This window comes from Onychostruthus taczanowskii, unplaced genomic scaffold (genome assembly GCF_017590055.1).
Source record: "Onychostruthus taczanowskii isolate IOZ18803 unplaced genomic scaffold, ASM1759005v1 scaffold4, whole genome shotgun sequence".
Classification (NCBI taxonomy): domain Eukaryota; kingdom Metazoa; phylum Chordata; class Aves; order Passeriformes; family Passeridae; genus Onychostruthus; species Onychostruthus taczanowskii.
In genome coordinates this window covers 17,722,341-17,739,992 of record NW_024501459.1, presented here as the reverse complement: position 1 = coordinate 17,739,992, position 17,652 = coordinate 17,722,341, and the positions used below count along the sequence as shown (strand labels likewise).

Here is a 17,652-nt window from a genome sequence, read left to right as displayed (position 1 = left end):
CACCAAACAAATCACAGCTCAAACTGGAAATGCAGATGGGAAAAAAATGTGCTGGAAAAAATAAGTTTTGGGGGAAAAAACCCAGTTTTTCCTCTTCAGACTGTGCTAAAGAACACCTGTGGCTTTGAAAAGGTAGCAAACCATAATAGCACAAGACAACAAATAGAGAGGGAGGAGGCGATCCAGGGTTCTTAGTCAACATGTATCTGCCTTTTCTGCACATACTTGCAAGTTATCCCACTGATCTGGGCAGGCATTAAAAAGCATACAAAACCAAGTACCAAAAAGTGGAAGCATATGATAGCTGTGATATGATGCTGGTACTGCAAATGGCTGTCTTGAACAGAGGAAAGAGTAAGTAAAGCCATTAGAAAATGTATGCATTCCTATATGCCTTGCTGCAGATACTGTATTAATTATAACATACTCTTAAGAATTCATGTCTCTATTCCATACACAAAACCTACAGATGCATATTACAACTAATGTTACAATAGAAGATACCTAAAAGAATACACCTAACTGGTAAACACAGTACCTCATGTCTGCTTTCTAATAATTTGTATCTAAATGTATATAAAAATATTTTATAAAACCACTATAGAACAATTGCATAAAAATTCTCCGAGTATCACAGCTGAAAGATTTTCTCTCTGAAAGGTAGATCTGTCATTTCTGAATGTACTAAATATATATGGTATACAAAAGATCATCTATGAGATCCACTGGAGAAAGAAGGAGAAGCCATGATGTAGTTCATTTTGAATATGAGCAGATGAAACTTGCTGTGCTCAATGGGTGGGCATCACACTTCACTCTGTTCACTGAATCTGCTGTAATTCTAAAATGAGAGAAACAGAAAAAAAGTATTATAATGTTTTCCTAGAATATAATGTAAAATTAGGTTATGAAGGAGTGCTAGCTTGAAAATGCCACTAATATTTCAAAAAGTTATGTATGATTAATATTAACTGCATTAAGTAATAGGCAAGTATCTTATCAATTTATAAACATAAAAATGAGAACAACACAACATTTTCGTTGGAGCACGTGGATAAGAATATCTTTGCATTTCTGATCAGCAGCAGAGATGAAAATGGACCACAAAGCCCTCTTACCTCTACCTTTCTGACACTGGAAGACTATTTCCTGCTATATGGGGAAGCTGAAATGTGAATTGGGACAAATCACTTTCTGTTAGTCTCCAACTGCTTCCTGGTATTTTTTTCTCTCCTATTCTGCCATGTTAACACTCAAGAGTCCTACTGACCTCAGCACCTTAAAAAGGCACAGGAAGAGTACATAGACTGGTAGCTGCAGTGTGCTGCTGCTATTGCAGTCACCCTGCTTTTTCAGTCCTGTCCACCTTATCTTCAGGTGTTCAACATAATGAATACATTAACATCCCTGAAGCACAGACTGTGACTATTCTGAAGAAGCATCAGCAGTATATATATGTTCATAATTACATGTAAAATTTGAGGTTGCATGCAAGCCTTTCAGACTAAACTGCTAGGCCACTTCGCAGAGTTTGACTTGCCTGACAGCTTGATAGAAACAAGCAATCAGTTCCTTAAAAAGTTGGCTTTGAGTTTTAACTCCCCATTTTCATTAGGAGCATTTGTCCTGGTCTATCCATGTCCCACTTCCATAAAATGGGAATGCTAGTACAAAACTATCTTACAAGAATGTTAGGCAAGCTAATAATGTCAGTATAAAATGCAGACATTTTATAACACAACCATCATTCTAATTCATCTAATCAGACCCAGACAAAATATACAATAGCCAACCCCATTATTTTTGCCCTGCAGTTACCGTTTCAACAAATTATTTTTTGTAGGACAACATAATGAAAAATGTTGAAAAATGCTGAAGAGAACATGTTTTTCTGGTCAATTCACTAGACCAACTGTGCCAACTCACCTTAATCTGGATAAATCAATGGAAAGTGGTTTTGTCCATAGGCAAGTCTGATTTAATTAGTTAAATACAAAGTGAAGAAAAAAAGCCAAACGACCAAACCGCAGACCATGATGATTTTAATGTCTCTTGGAGAAGGCTCTGAGCCAAGCTCTAGCTATGTTTCAATCATAAATAAAACCATGGGAAAGGACACTGCTTTTAATGGACACTCACTTGTACTGCCATGACAGTGGAAAAGGATCACATAGTTCAGGAGGCAAGTCCAGGTTTACAATCTTTTTAAAAAGGAATACAAGAATCATTGAGCAACTAAATAGATGCTCAAGCCTCCCTTTTCCCTCTTGCTGTCTTCTACCTCGTGCAATTCCCCTCTTTCCACCAGTGAGCCAACACAGTGTGCTACAGTGCAGGGCAGAGACAAGATTTCTAACTCAAACCAAACTGGCTGGGGATCCAGAACCATTTCAGACAAACCAGTGCTGTGATTCGTGAAGCAGCTTCGAGCATCCCAGGCTGAGAAACAGGAGTGTAGTTTCAGTAATGCAGAATTGTCTGTGAGTTAATGTGTCTCACTGAGAGGCTGTGTTGGGTGTCTCTAGATGACATAAATCTTTCCAGTGGAGAATGAGTCCAGATTAAAACACCACAACATAGCACCTCTGAATCTATCATAGAAGATCGAGATGTTGTTGCAAAAGGAGATGTGGTGATGGGAAGAGAGTGCAAGCAGCAAAAAATGGAAAACTGCATTATTCAGGCTGAGGACTAGTTGTAGATTACAGACAGATAAAAGATTTCTACATAACGGGTTCACTGGGTGAATAAGACTTTCCCAGACTTTAACAAAATGCTGTGAGCATCCAAGAAGCCTTCCAGGCTTCACCTACTCCTACTTGTCAGTCTTACCCTGTGAATCTGAATGGCATCAATAGCTGAAGAAATAGATTCAAAAAATACAGGATTTTCAGAGTCAAGATTTCCACCGTACTGCATTGCTTTTATCAAGGAACCTGCAATAAAACAAACACATGAGCACTGAGAAGGTAGTGAAGATATATAAACCATCATGTTAAAACTTTTACTGTAAACTGATACTTGCCTTTGCAGTGTGCTAGCAACACGTCGATGTATCTGTTTTTACAGTCCACATAAATCTATGTTTGAAAACAAGAAATTTATTTTTTTTTTTAAAGCAGTTTAAAATACCAACAGAGAAAAAAGTTCACAAAAAGCCCATGTTCAAGGTAGGCAGAGCCCGGAGTGCTGATGCAGCAGCTGTACTGCCAGCAGCCACCAGAGCGAGCCCTTCTATAATGCAAACATCACCAAGCCACATTGATTTCTTACCACCTCTTCACAGTACTCTGCAGCTCTGCTGAGAATTAAAACTGAATTTGATTAATAATTTTGCAATTTCTGACTGTATTTTTAGGGGTATTATTTCCATTTCTCTTTCTTCAGCGTGTTTTCCCATGTTGTTACCATATGCTTACTACCAGTCCACACAGACAGGACTCAGACCTAAGAAACTTTGAGACTTATATCAAAAAAGCACCATAATTATCATGCTGCATTCAGCAGTAAGTTGTTCTTTATTCTTTCTTTGAAAGTATTCAACTCCCCAGAGGCAAAATATTAGTAAGATAGAAAACAAAGCCAGAACAAAACAAAACAAAAAAAAAAAAAAAAAAACCAAAAAAACAAAAAAAAAAAAAAAAAAAAAACCCCAACAAACAAACAAACAAACAAACACAACAAGAGGTCTGAGCCAAGACCCAGCGAAAAAAAACATTTTTCTGCCAAATGGGAAATATCCAAAGCAGTTACTGCTTCAAAAAATGTTTAAATAATCCATGTGAAGTAGAAGAATTCTGAGAGAGGAGATTCAGTGGGAACCACATCAGAATATTCTATTTTTAACATAAAGCAAAAATCTTACTCAGCTCCAAAATACTCCATCTCTGACATCAGTGATGATATTTTGGGAAGGAGTGTAACAAGGACATGTTGAGTGTGGTCCTCTTGGTAGGAGGAGGGGTAACTTGGTTTTGGACCAACCGTTTGTCCAGAGGCTGCACTACCAACCTGTGCCCTTCACAGCCCATGCCAGACTTACCTCTCACAAATTTGTCAAAAGACTTCTGTGACATAATTTATAATTTGGAGGTCTCTAAGACCCTTTGAAAATCAATTTCACAAGTTTTTTGACTAATACAATATTGAATGCTCTATAGCGATCACTAATAGTCACTCCCACTAACCTTATTTTTCCAGTTTTCTTTTTCATTATATCCCTGCTTATATGTGTAGTTTTAATTTAAAATATTTTAAGGCAGCACTTACTTCACTGTGCAATCACTGCAGTAAATTGGGAAAATTGGTAGGCAACAAGAGGTCTGAGCCAAGACCCAAGTTCAAATCTAGTCCTTCATCATACTCAGAAAAATTATGCAAACCAAGTCTTCCATACCCTCTTAACTCTGTACTCACTACACAACTTTTAAACTCCAGATCTGATGGAAGTGTAAGAAATTCTTCTGAACATAATTTTTTATCCACTATATAGAACTGCTTGTTATGTGGAACCATAGACTCATACAATTGTTTAGGTTGGAAAGGACCTTTAAGATCAACGTGGGGTTGTTGTGACCTGGGTGCAGGACCCAGCACTTTGTCTTGTTGAACCTCACGCAGCTGGCCTTGGTCCATGATCCAGCCTGCCCAGACCCCTCTGCAGAGCCTTCCTGCCCGCCAGCAGATCAACACTCCCCCCCAGCTTGGTCTCATCTGCAAACTGACTGAGAGTGCACTCGATCCCCTTGTCCAAATCATCACCAAAGATATTAAACAGGACTGGCCCCAAGGGAACACCAGTTGTGGCCAGCCACCATCTGGACTTAGTTCCATTCACCACAGTAACCAGTGACTGCTGGGTTTAGTCTTCTGGGAGCATCTTGGAACTCCTGCACTGCCTGAACCCAATCTGCAACATATGCTGCCCACAGGAGAAAGGATGGAGATCATGTTTTGACTTCTGGCTTAGCAGACAGTAGCATATACAGATAAAATCACAGAATTAAAGCTGAAATTTTAAAGTGGTAAATTTACTTGTCTCTACAACTGACATGGCAGGGTCAAATATGACCTAAACCAACTTAAAAAAAAAAAAGAAAAAAAAAAAAAAGGGAAAGTTACAAAACTCCTCTTCATTACATATAGATACATACATTTGCACTGTTACCCATAATATTTAGAAATATTTTTATTTAATTTTATATATAAACATGGTGCAGTTTAATACCAAATCTGTGTTTGTCTTTTCTATGGGTGAAAGATTTATCCAGTGACATAGGTAGAGTGACTAGTTGTTGGCCCCAATAACTCATATGTATAATTATAACATATACAGAATGTTTCTAGTGTCATGAATACCTGAAGAAGCACGGAGACTCCAGTGTAGTCAAAGAAATTCAGTCCACTGCAGTCTAATATCAAAACACATCTCTCACTGTGACATGGCTGCACCAACTCACCTACACATTTGATAAATTAAAACCTTTAATTAAAAGGACAATACTCAAGAAATGGATATAAGAATGATGATAGCCCAATAAAATAAGCCCAAACTATCACAATATAATTTTCATCTTTATGTGCTGGGCTATCAGGAAAGCAAGTGCCATATTTTAGAAGAACAAATGAGGAACCTTCAGGGCAATGGAAAGAAGTGATGACAGACAGAATATATTAATGGAGCTTTCTTTTAAGTTCTGATATGATACTGATTTCCATAGTCCCAAAACACCTGCCTATGGCTTAACTTAATATTCACCCATAAGGAAGAAATAGATGTAAAGTGGAGTATTTAATTTTCCTAAGGTTTTACTATGCTGGTTTTGCTTGGGTTATTTTCTAATACACAATTACATAATGATACTGGAGAAGAAAATTGTGTTGGTAAGATTTGGAAAGTTTTATACTCATTCTTCAACCTCAGGCCATCTTGTGTTTAATTAAAACATACTCTGTTCTAAATGCATCCTGAACTAGCACACAGATAAATGATTCCTGGCTTTCATAAAGGGAAAACTAGAAAATAATGCACATCATACATTGTGAATTTGCATTGTTCTGTGAACAAATGTTTGTTATCATAATGCACACAACTGAAAAAAAAATGGAGAGGAATTCTGATTGTAAAGATGAGTTAAACTAAATGGCTTTGGCAGAGCAGAGGTAAAGATTTTAAACTGTTGAGGGGACTTGGAATTCCCCCATAATGCAAATTGATAATGGTGGTAATTCCGACAGTAGTCTGAGAACAAAGACTTTTGGACTTGCACCTCCAGACATTTACTGTCTCTGTGCTGTGCAACATACATGAATAGATACATACAAACAAAAATATAGGATTTTAGAGGGAGCCTCCTGAAAATTACTGTGATAGAAACCCAGAACGGGTTCATGTGATCTCCCAGGCTCAGTGTAATAATTCCCTGCTGCATCCTGAATTGCAGTAGAGGCTGCCTGGCCTCTAAATGGGGGGATAGGTAAAGGCCTGCACCCTCTTTGGATCAGTGGCATGAGCCAGAACAGCCATTTCATTTGCTGCTGATACAGACAGTATTCCCCAAAGGGAGAAAGGAAAGATTCTGACAAAAACTTTAACTTCCATGTTTTCCTGGACAGCTCCCATAAGGCTTAAGGATTGTGTCCTCATGCTCACATCCTTGAAAATTCAAGCTCAGTATTTTGCTTTCTTCTTTAAAGGGATTTTTTTTTTTTTGTCTGTTTGTTGTTGAAAAGACCCCATGAAGAATCACCATAGACTGGTTAATATAAGTAACAACAGTGTTTAAGTCCTCAAGGCAGACTTAGGCATTTGGAAAAGAGGTCTTGTGCTTTCTGTCACTTTTGTAATATGAGAAACCAGTTCATCTTCAAGTTGACTGAAATATGTACTGGTAAGATATTTTTAAACATAATATTTTACAATATAGACAATAAAATACAATATAATCTTCAATAACCATTTTCATAGGTTGCTATACTACAGCAAAGCACTCTGTCACCCCCAAGTTAACTAAACACTGTAGTACCATAAAAATGTCCTGAGTCTAGTTAACAAATGCAAACATTCAGACAACAACCTCCAAATCAGATTTTCTACAGTGGCCTTAATGCTTGTAAGTGTTTTAAATAAACACTGTTTTAATTCTGTCCAATGAAGTCATCTGTATAAAGTATCCGCTGCAGAAGGTTGCTGCAGCTCTCCCATGGGAATGTATGTGCTCTGGTTTGATTTAAGTGCTACAAAATGTGGAAAGAGTGGAGTTTCCAGCTTAATCCTTAATTGAAAGAAAACCTCTAAGGGTTTTTATTATATATTGTATTGATATACTGTATAATATTGGTTGTTATTGTGTCACTAACAATTCAGTTGACATTTTCTGACATTTTCTCCTATGTGGCTTTAAAGATCCCACAGATTTAACATGGTTCTAATATTACTTTTACTTTTGCATACTAATATTCAACTCTGGTTGCAAAAAAAAACCCCAAAACCAGAGCTTAGCAAAACAATCTCTTCAGCCTGGTCTGAAGATTAGTCCAGGCAACAGTACGGGAAGTGTTTCCCCCACTACGTACCTGTCTCTTTACACACACACTCATTCTAATGCAATAAGCAGGGACACAGACTCAGGATGGTTTGGGTTGGAAGGGACCTTAAATCATCTAGTTCCAACCCTTGTGTGACTTGCACTAGAACCTTCCACTCCTACGAAAAAGGCTTTTTTCAAGGGGCTCCCTGCTTTTGAAATCTTAAAAAATCTGTCAAAACCAGAATGAATTACAGGACATAATAGGCCAAGGTTAGCATAATTTTAGACTGTTTAGCATTCATGCTTCATTGAATGTTTGGTCTAAGTGAAAATATTTATTTCCACAAAACTTGTGTGCACCTAGAAATATATAGAAAAATGTAGAACTATTTTGCACACTTATATCCATCTTGGTTTTAACACCTTTTGTAGATAATAAACTCACCATGGCAACTTCCATTGGAAAATGAACAGAGCAATGTGTTCTGCTCACACTGAAATAAAAGCAGCAAATTATTAACATACCAAGGAAAACTAGTCCATTGCACAGTAACAAGAGAAAATCAATGCAATACATAAAAATTCTGTTTCTCAGTACCAAAGTTAACTCATTCTCTCCAAAATCATGTCTTATGCAACAGCCTGTTGGATATATAATGTTTTCTGGTATAACTTTAGAAGAATACTGAGATACATCCTCAAACTGATACTTGTATTTCTTTTTAGCTGGCTCAACTTCTGTCAAGTTTGGATTCACTAGAAAGCATATTTTGGTCACAATGCTTTTGGGGAAGCAGGGGGTGGTTAAGAAGTGGTCAAAAGATGGGAAAAATGTTCTTGACAAGAAAAATTCTTGGCAGTGATTTTATAAGATTAACTTTTGATTAATATTCTCCTTGCTGCAATCTCATGTGCTGTGCTAGTATTTTAGTAAGAACATTTTTGATGTGTAAATTTATTAAGGAATTACATTTATCTGGATAATTTTTATAATAGTTATTTCAATATGCAAGCTCTCAGTAGAAACTTGAGTTAAAACCAGAAACAGAGCACAGAAACAAAAGTGAAACTGGATTTTTTTCACACCCATTATGTGCTACAGAAAGACATTTACTCAACAACAAAAAAAAAATCTTTAAAAAAAGCACAGTGTTTCAGGCAGCTGTACTGCTGAGTGCCTTACAGAAGGGACAAAGGATAAAATCTCCTTTATAAGTAACGTACAAATTAACTTATTAAATTGACTCAAATTAATTCCATGCAAATCCTAAGTAATTTCTCTCTGTTTGGAGTCTTTTTATCATACTAATCCAAATCAGTCAGCCTAGCAAAACCAAGGGAAAAAAGCATCCCATTTTCTGAGCTAAATTTCCACCCATCCAAGCACAAATGGGTAGCACAACTCTTTGTCAAGGGGCAGCAGAGGTGGTAGACACGTGTTGCTGTCTTAACAACCCATCCAAGACACAGCTGGGATTTTCTCAGCCCAGTTTGACAAACTGGATGAAATTGTCTACAGTAAACATTGTATCATATTGGAATGTCTTCATGGCACTGGTAGAAAAATTATAATTTAACTTTTCCCTTTTAGGAAGTGTTGCAGGAAGTTGCAGTAGTTAGGTGCAGATGAACTTGGAAAATACTATACTTACAGGGATATTCTCCAAAAATGTGATATACCTAATTTGTATACTGTTCATTTTTCTAATACAATCAGTGCAAAAGAGGAAAAAGAAGCAACACCATTGAGGGAAAAAGTAGCCACTTTCTTTCTAATTCTCTCAAAATTATTTATAGTTAGAAATGAAGTGTCCATCTCTCAAGGACTTATCTCCAGGAAAAAAAAAATCACATTTTATTCAAGCATATTTATAGTTCATTGTTTTTCTAAAATTCTAGCTTTATATCAGCTGAGATTATGTAAGTTCTTCTAGAAATTTTTGGGGTTTGGATCAGCGCTTTAATGTCTCTTACAGGATCACATGCAGAAATAGAAGAGATCTTATTCTAAATGAATAATTTCTAATGTAACTTTATTATACCTGTTTCAGTATCTGAATTCTCTAAGAAATTCGAGGAAAACAAACACAATCTTCAAGCTAGTCATGGTGATTACTGAAGTGTAAAGCACATCCCACCTTGTTTACAATATCACATACCTGGCTGCTCATGCCATCCTTCTGGATTATCTTTAACAGGTCAGTGTGAAATTTTCTGGCATTCAAAAAGACTAACGGGCTGTTGACTGAAATTATTTTTACCTGTTTTAGTGATTCCTGGGGAATGAAATAAACATAATGCTGAAAAGTTCATCTTGGATTTGGAGAACAAACTTCAGACTCATTTCTTTAAAAAAATTTTAAAATACCTGTAAGTTAACCTAGGAGGAGCTTTTGATTGTGAAAATGATTTAAAAGATAATTCTATTGATCAGCCTTCACATGTAACTGAAGTAACAATGGAAACACAAGTAATATATAATCAAAATTATCTATAATATTATTTAGCATGAAAAAAGCATACACATTATGAGGCATAATACTAAGAACTATTAGCTAATAATTATAAAATAGTACTTTATATTTCAGTTGGTGTGATCCCCAAGCATAGGCAAGGTAACATTTGCAGACAGGGAATATATTTTATTAGACAAACGCATCTTGAAAAAAAGTGCACAAGGATTTAGGACAAACACTGCAGGTGGTTTGGGGAAAGCTGGCAATATTCATCTTGGTCACCTGAAGATGACCTTAGTACAGAGATAGTTCTCCATGAAAATACTTAGTGGATCCAGATCAACCTTGAGTGGCACACTTAAAGCTTTACCAGCACATTTCTCCAACCAACACAACAATCTACACGAGAACTCTCTGTTGCCCTTGAACCTGTCTGCACTTCACTAAATAAGCTACAGCCAGCTTACCAGCACCTTCAGTGTAACTGTGTAGCTCAAAACATAAATGTTACACAGCAGAACAATTTTGGAAGGACACCAGATAATGTTCAGAAACCCCCAGGTATAAGTGGGAGATATTTTGCATGAAACAAGTGCTATTTCTCTCACTCTCAAGGTGTACATATAAAACATCTTCAAAAGCCAGCAAGAAAATTAATATTTATATATAATTATATTGGACAGCAGCAAGACATACTTAAAGACTGGTTTTGTAGGGAAACTTCTGTAGAAGTTGCTTCTACTGAACTCCCAATCTTCCACAGGTGGTATGACAGTGGAAGCAAAAATCAAGAATTTGCAAGGGAATGTAGGCCAAAAAATACTATTTTTCTTCTGAACAAAAGTCATGTAACAAGGTCACAGTCAAACACAAGTAAGTGGAGCTAACACAGACCATTTTTTAGGTAGTTAAAAATTGTTTGGGATTGCAATGAAGATATGCAGTTTTCCCAACAGACTTTCAAGCAAAACAGAAATGGAGCCACAAACCACAAAAACTATCTCCTTATTGTAGACTGCTGTTCAGACTTCTGGGAATGAGATGATCTCTCAGACACCACCACAGTGACCATGAAATAAAGGAAACATTTCAAACATCCTGAACTGAGGCAAAGAACCCCAGGACTATGTGTAGGGACTTTGTGCAATTTACCTATGGATGTGATTGCAGTAAATACCACAGTCAGACACGTGGCAAAACTCAACTGGCAGTTAAAATGTCTCAGTTTGTATGGAATAGAGCTCAAAAATAAGGGCAAAACAAAGGATGGTATATGCTTGAATGGAGAAATGCTCTGACATCCCACAGATTCCCACCAAAATTATGTGCTGTGCACAGCTTGCTGTGGAGACAAGTGGGCACTTCAGTGCCATGGCAAAGTAGAAGATAAAAGATAAGAAAAAAAGGAAGACTGATGTGCAAAGATCAAATCCTGTGATGATCAAGCTTCCATAAGTACAAGGTCCAAAACTTGAAAGGCTCAAACCATAAGGCTAGATCAAACAGATGGCAGACTTGGGTATAATTTTTGGCCAGAATGGACAAGGTCAACTGTGCCTAAATTTGACCAGCCAGTTACTCCTGACTCTGGTTTGACTCTTTGCTAACAAGAACTGTTCAGAGAAAAATGAACTTCCTCTTTCTTGTGTTCTTGCTAAGAAAGCAGGAAATTTATCTCAGGTGTCTGTTCCTGCCACCACTCGGAAGGCCCAGGGCAATTGCCCTGTGCACTCTGCACAGCACTGGCTCTGCTCGGTACGAGGTCAGTGCCAGTGAAATCCTGGGATGAAATGTGTTTCACATAAGCTTCTAAATACCCTTTGATTTTTTCCACATTAAAGTATCTTTTCTCTTATTGTTGAAATAACCCCTATAAATCCACAGATCTTAATGGCAGGGTAGATCATTAAGCTTGCATATTTTCATGTTTAAAAGTCTTGTTGTTTATGTCTAATCTGTTACTTACCAGGGAAACTTGGATCAGCCTAACATTCATACATTAAAAATTACCCTAAATGCCTGCTGCAACCCAGTGACTCCAAATTCAATTAAAGGCATATTTTCCTTCTTTGTTTTGTGTAATAGCTCTTGAGCAATTTGCTTCTCTAACATAATGTTATTTTCCCCACTGTCTGCAGACACTAGTTTGTTATTAGGTTACTGGCATTAATCTTAGTGAATTAGGAGGAAAAAAAGCAGGGGATCAGTAAGGTTAAAAAAAAAAATGTATAGGCATTTGTACAAAGTGCTTCATGAACCAATATGAAAAACAGCAGGCAAATCAAATTTTGGTTACCCATCTCTGACAGAGTTACTCCAACATTTTTATTGGAATGAAAAGTGATATAATAATTGATAGCTGGTCCAGCCTCAACAGCAGCGTTTTTAATTCACATTTCAGAGTCCTCCCCATTCTTATGTACCTTTCACATTCCAACATTTCTCAGTGTGCCAAAACAGTGAATGCCCTTGAGCCCTTAAAAGTTTGGATTTTTAGCCCAAGATAGCTCTGATTGAAGACATTTGCCAGAAATAATAAATTCTTTAAAGAAGATCTGCTTAATGGTGAAGCACTAACTGCTGAGCATGTGGTTTACTGATACGTAAGACCCTTCATTAGCACTAAGAAAGGAAAAAGGACACAGGAGAAACTGCCACAGTGGAGAAGGCAGGATGTCCTGGTGATGGGGCTCTGTGCTGAAAGGACACATGGTTCTACTTGTGTCTTGGCTGCTGACCTACCATTTCTTCTTGGAGGAGGGAGTTCACCTCACCTCTGTGGGTCATTACCCTTCTCTTCTTACCACAGACCTGAGCAAAAAGCAACTTCGGTGATAATTGCAATGAAAATAACCAAAAGAATCTGACTGGTTGGTTGAAGTTTGTAAGAAGCCAAATTTAAAAGGCCCAGTCTTTGAGAGAGATTCTTCCATCCATTTTTCATGTGTACAGGGTGATGAAATTAGTGAAGCAGTCTGTGACAATTTTGTGGTGCAGCCCCTCTTTGCCCAGCCTTGTGGTGTCCTCTGGGACAATCTGGTCACAAGGGGTTGGTGAGAGAAATTGTTTCAGAAAAGAGATTGAGGATGATAAAAATACCGAAGGACTTTCAGGAACAGTGATAATAGTACAGACACTGCTATTGTCTGCTCAGATTGCCCTTGCCATTCCTGACAAGATATTTCCTTAAATTTAGGAATTAGGAAAGTTGAGAAAGAGGAATTCATAACTAAAAATGACAAATAAACTAAGATAGATAAATCTAAGAGGACTTGCCTAACTTCACTTTGCAGACAAGAAGCAGAACCATGAAAATATTCCAGTTCCTGATGGCCATCTCTAATATTATTATATTATCCTGGCATTAGATTTCAAGTGGTCATATCATAAAAGCATTCCCTTGACTCCCCAATTACCATCTGGTAACTAACTAGAGAAAACAAACAAATCTGAATTAGTGAAACACACAAACAAACAAAAAGTTAAAAAATAAATTAACTTACACAATTATCTTCTGCTTTGTATTTATATTCCACTTCTTTCATATTTTTCAAATTCAGTGTCTTTGCTCTGTAATCAGTATATAGAGAAAAATCTGTACATTTAATCATTAGTAGTCTTGAGCAGAAACAAAAAGACACACACCCCAAGCTACAGTTTAAAGGTCTAACAATGCAATCTACATTTTTGTGATTACAGACCTTATCTTTTCTGATAATCATTCTCTTAAAGAGAAAAAAAACTCATTTTAAAATTGTGAGATTACTTTGAAAATACTAATAATTAAATTCTCTTGTGAAGAATATCTTAATTTTAATTTTCACTTACTGGCCAGAGCTACTTTCAAGTCAACGTAGCTCATATATAATCTATATCTTCAAAAGTTAAGTTTGATTATTTTTTACCTGCAAAATCATACTGTAAGGAAAGGGAAAATAAATATGTAGAACAGCTGTGGGTCATGAAAAACAAAGATATTTTATTTGTCATTGAAATTGACATATCTTTTCATGATGAAGCAGAACATTGCACTCTAGCTATCAAAATGAGAGACTTACTGGAAAGCACCAGTATTCCTATGCTCTCTACAGAGAGAAAAGAGATAATTGCCTTGGAAAGGGAGCTCAGTGTTAGGATCTTCTAATTTAACATGTCATTTACAGGAGCACATTTAACTGCAGAAGACTATGGAACTATCTATCCTCTGAGACAGATGCACCAATATACAAGGAGCATTTGCAGGTATTGGGGCCAGATAAATGAGCCTTACAAACATCAGCTGTTCTTTCATCTTTGCATAAATGAAGCTGTAGCTGCTGCTGGTTTTAATACAGTCTGATACATAGCATGTACCACATCCAGTACTCTGACATCTGAACAGAAACTTTACAATAAATAATCTATGGTGTTTTCCTTGCTTCGCTTCTGCTAACACTTCTGCTCATGACTGCACGGCTCACTACACCTTATCTTGTTAACCCCATCTGTGCCGTGCCAGCTGTAAGGCTGCTACCTTGTTCAATGCCTTTAGATGGTATGGACAGTCATGTGCTTCTTCACTGAAGAACACAGAGATCACTGGGAAGAGTCTTATTTACATTAATAAGTGCAGCTTCAGACTGAGGTCTCCTCTAGATCGGGCTCTTTTGTATTAGATATCCATCCCTTTCTGTTGTTGGAGAGCCTCCAACATCCAGGCTCATGACAAAAATATGAAAACTTGCCTTTTACCTTATTACAGAATTTACCAGAATTTTAGTTTGCTGAATAGCACAGTGCTATCACAAAAATTGATTCAAGCAGAAGCAATCTCCCATAATTTTTAACAGCTTTGACATTTTGAACTATTTCCATGCTGGTTCTTTAACTTATTCTATGAGAATAAAGCTGTGCACAGATGTGTAACATCATTAACTTTAACAAGCATTTAATCAAGCTGTCTATATTCTGCTTAATTTCAGTGGGATTCAGTGTTCATGCAAACAACTGCATGCAAGTAGCAAGTCATTTCCAGGACTGGTGAGCTGTGAATTAATTCTGTAGCTCAAATCAATCATGAACTTCAGCCATATTTCCCTTTACTCATGAGCCAAAGTAGCAACTGTAATACATTTTAAAAAATCCCAAAAAACAAATTCTGATGGCTCTAGTTTATTTGTCCTGACTTTTCTAAGTCATGCACAGAACTTACACTTTTTGTTAGACGTTAGAATAGTAGTACAGTTATGTTTCATTAATCTATATTAGCAGTGCAGTTGTCAACTACCAATTCCTGTGCAACGTAGTAACTAGGAGTTATAAAGGCTCTTAGCTACTAAAGCTTTCCAGACATACTTTTTCCTTAAGGAGCAAATAAATATCTAATGGAAAAAATATTATTAATCTTCCAGTTGATTTTATGGTACCTTCACATAATGAATCCTACAGATGTGTAATAATAAGAGCAATCACAAAACAATGCCATTTTATAAAATGTTTTAGAGATTCCTTAGTCTATGGTAAATGGACAGATGTGACTTTTACTTTTGAATTGTCTTATCTTGCAATTTTCTGCAACTAAAACCCTGAAGCTGAGTTGTTAAATTTAGTATACCGTATGTCTATCCTGACTGTGAAGCAATATGCAGAATGAATACATAATGAAGTGCTAATGGAACATTTCAATAAATTGTTTCTTACCTGGGAAAGCGGAAAATCACGATTACTATAGTGCAGGCGACGCCATACAACAGTCCCACGTTAGCAGCAAAGCAAATTGTAAACACATAGGTACTAACCCAGATGCTCTTTGGTGGGGGGGGGGGGGGGCAAAAAAAATTTTAAATCCCCATGGTTGACCTGAAGTGATTAGTTTCAAATTTTATAGCAATGTGCATTTTATGAATCAGAAATAAAGATTTTTAAAACTAAGAGAGTTTCTCAGATGTGAACATTTGGATCTTTGAACTGGCAAATACTGAAGACTGAATTAGCAATTAAAGTAATGCCTCCCCATGGGGGACCACATGCAGCATGGCACAACTCTTCCCAGTGCTCACAGAGGTTCCTTCCAGGGTTACTTAAAATAGCATTTGTACTTCTGCTAACAGCTTAAGTCAGAATAAACTCAGTTGCTTTGGAAAACCTGTATTTTTTTTTTTTTCACATTGCAAATTCTCACCTTCTTCATTGCATAGATTTTAAATTCTCCTTTTCTTTCACATAAAGAGATGCCCTAATGAGGTCACATACAGAGAGCTTTTCTTCCACTAATCATATAATTATATGGGAATTATGATTGGCAAGAAGGCTGATTAAAGTGGCATTTATCAGAGTACAGTTGACTCAAACAACTCTATTACAAATAAAAATTACTGGGGAATTAATTCCTTCCAATGGAAATGGTGAGATTTCATATTACTTCCCCATCTTTAAATATTTGATTACTAAAACTTTGGATTAATTTTAAATACAAATGTTAAAAATACTCAGAAGCATATCTGAAAGTAAAGTCACTTAAAAAAAAAATTAAAAAAAACTTTACAAAACTCACATTTAAATTTTTCCTTAATTATTTTCTTACCAGAAATGATCACTTTTCTTGCCATACTACAATGATGTGTACAGCTAAGAGACATGCAGATTTGACAATTAAAAGAAAAGTACACATACTAGATTTCTTATACCAACGTAATTGGTATAATAAAGCACATCTTTCTTTCGTTGAGGCAGCCTTAAGCAAAGACTGCCACCTAATCTTTATATAAAAGGTGTTAAAAAAGAATGGAAAGTATTTTCATTCCTCTGGATATACTGATCCCCACAGGTGCATGTTTCAAGAATTACAGTGCTGCTTGTTCATGTTTGCAGAATAACAGATCACATTACAATGGCACAGTCATTTTTAAGATTATCTTTTCTGATGCTTTCACTTAACTCAGAAAAGCCAGAGACAGTAGAATACTTTCAGCCCAACCACAGGGATTTTGCTTGAGCAGATTTCAGAACTGTTATTTTATGAATTATTAAGTGTAATTCATACCATACTAACTTGTGCTTCACAGAGGACAGAGCGTTACGTGACTTGGTCAAGAAACCTTTTCCTCCCTCATTTTCAAGATTCCTAACTACTGCAAAAGACTTTTCTGTTTCTTCAACAGGAGGGCTGCTAGGTAAGGAGGTAGTTCATTCTCTGGAACTGTCCTTAATCGCTAGTTGTATTTTAACATGACATCTTATATGAATTGTTGTGCATATATTTGCAAAGACCACCTTTATGAGCAACAGATATTGAGGTCTGATTAATGAATAAGAAAGTAATGCTAAGATTTATAAATCCAATATACATTTATAAAGAAGCTCACCTGGATGTGAAAATGCTAACAGAACTACTAAAAACCTGAAAATCAGTGAGATCAAGAATTAGACTATCTTAATAAGGCTGAACCCTTGACAACACCTAAATCCACTCCAGTGCAATCCAGCTCAGCTGCAGACCTGAACCTCATCACATCTGACTAAATCACTGCTGCAGACCTGCAAAATTCTTATGTCTCAGAAGAAAACAGTGTAAAAACCGCAATACAAAGTCTGCATAGGAAGAATCAAAGCCAGAAATATTTAAGTACTGCTGACTACTGAGAAAGCTAGTTAGGTGCCTCTCCAGCAGCCTAGTATCTTACATCTTA

General features: G+C 36.6%; 1 protein-coding gene across 1 annotated transcript in view; it reads right to left on the bottom strand.

Moving 5' to 3' along the window:
• Positions 1–805: 805 nt before the first annotated feature.
• SLC26A7 (solute carrier family 26 member 7) overlaps positions 806–17,652 on the bottom strand; it is a 63,831-nt gene continuing 46,984 nt past the window's right edge. Inside the window, exons 11-18 of the mRNA XM_041412867.1 lie at positions 15,665–15,771; positions 13,489–13,555; positions 9,689–9,805; positions 7,975–8,023; positions 5,359–5,459; positions 3,026–3,080; positions 2,833–2,936; positions 806–841 (exon numbers count right to left, since the gene is read on the bottom strand). Coding sequence (XP_041268801.1) covers positions 806–841; positions 2,833–2,936; positions 3,026–3,080; positions 5,359–5,459; positions 7,975–8,023; positions 9,689–9,805; positions 13,489–13,555; positions 15,665–15,771 — 636 coding nt within the window. The remainder of the gene's footprint in view (positions 842–2,832; positions 2,937–3,025; positions 3,081–5,358; positions 5,460–7,974; positions 8,024–9,688; positions 9,806–13,488; positions 13,556–15,664; positions 15,772–17,652) is intronic.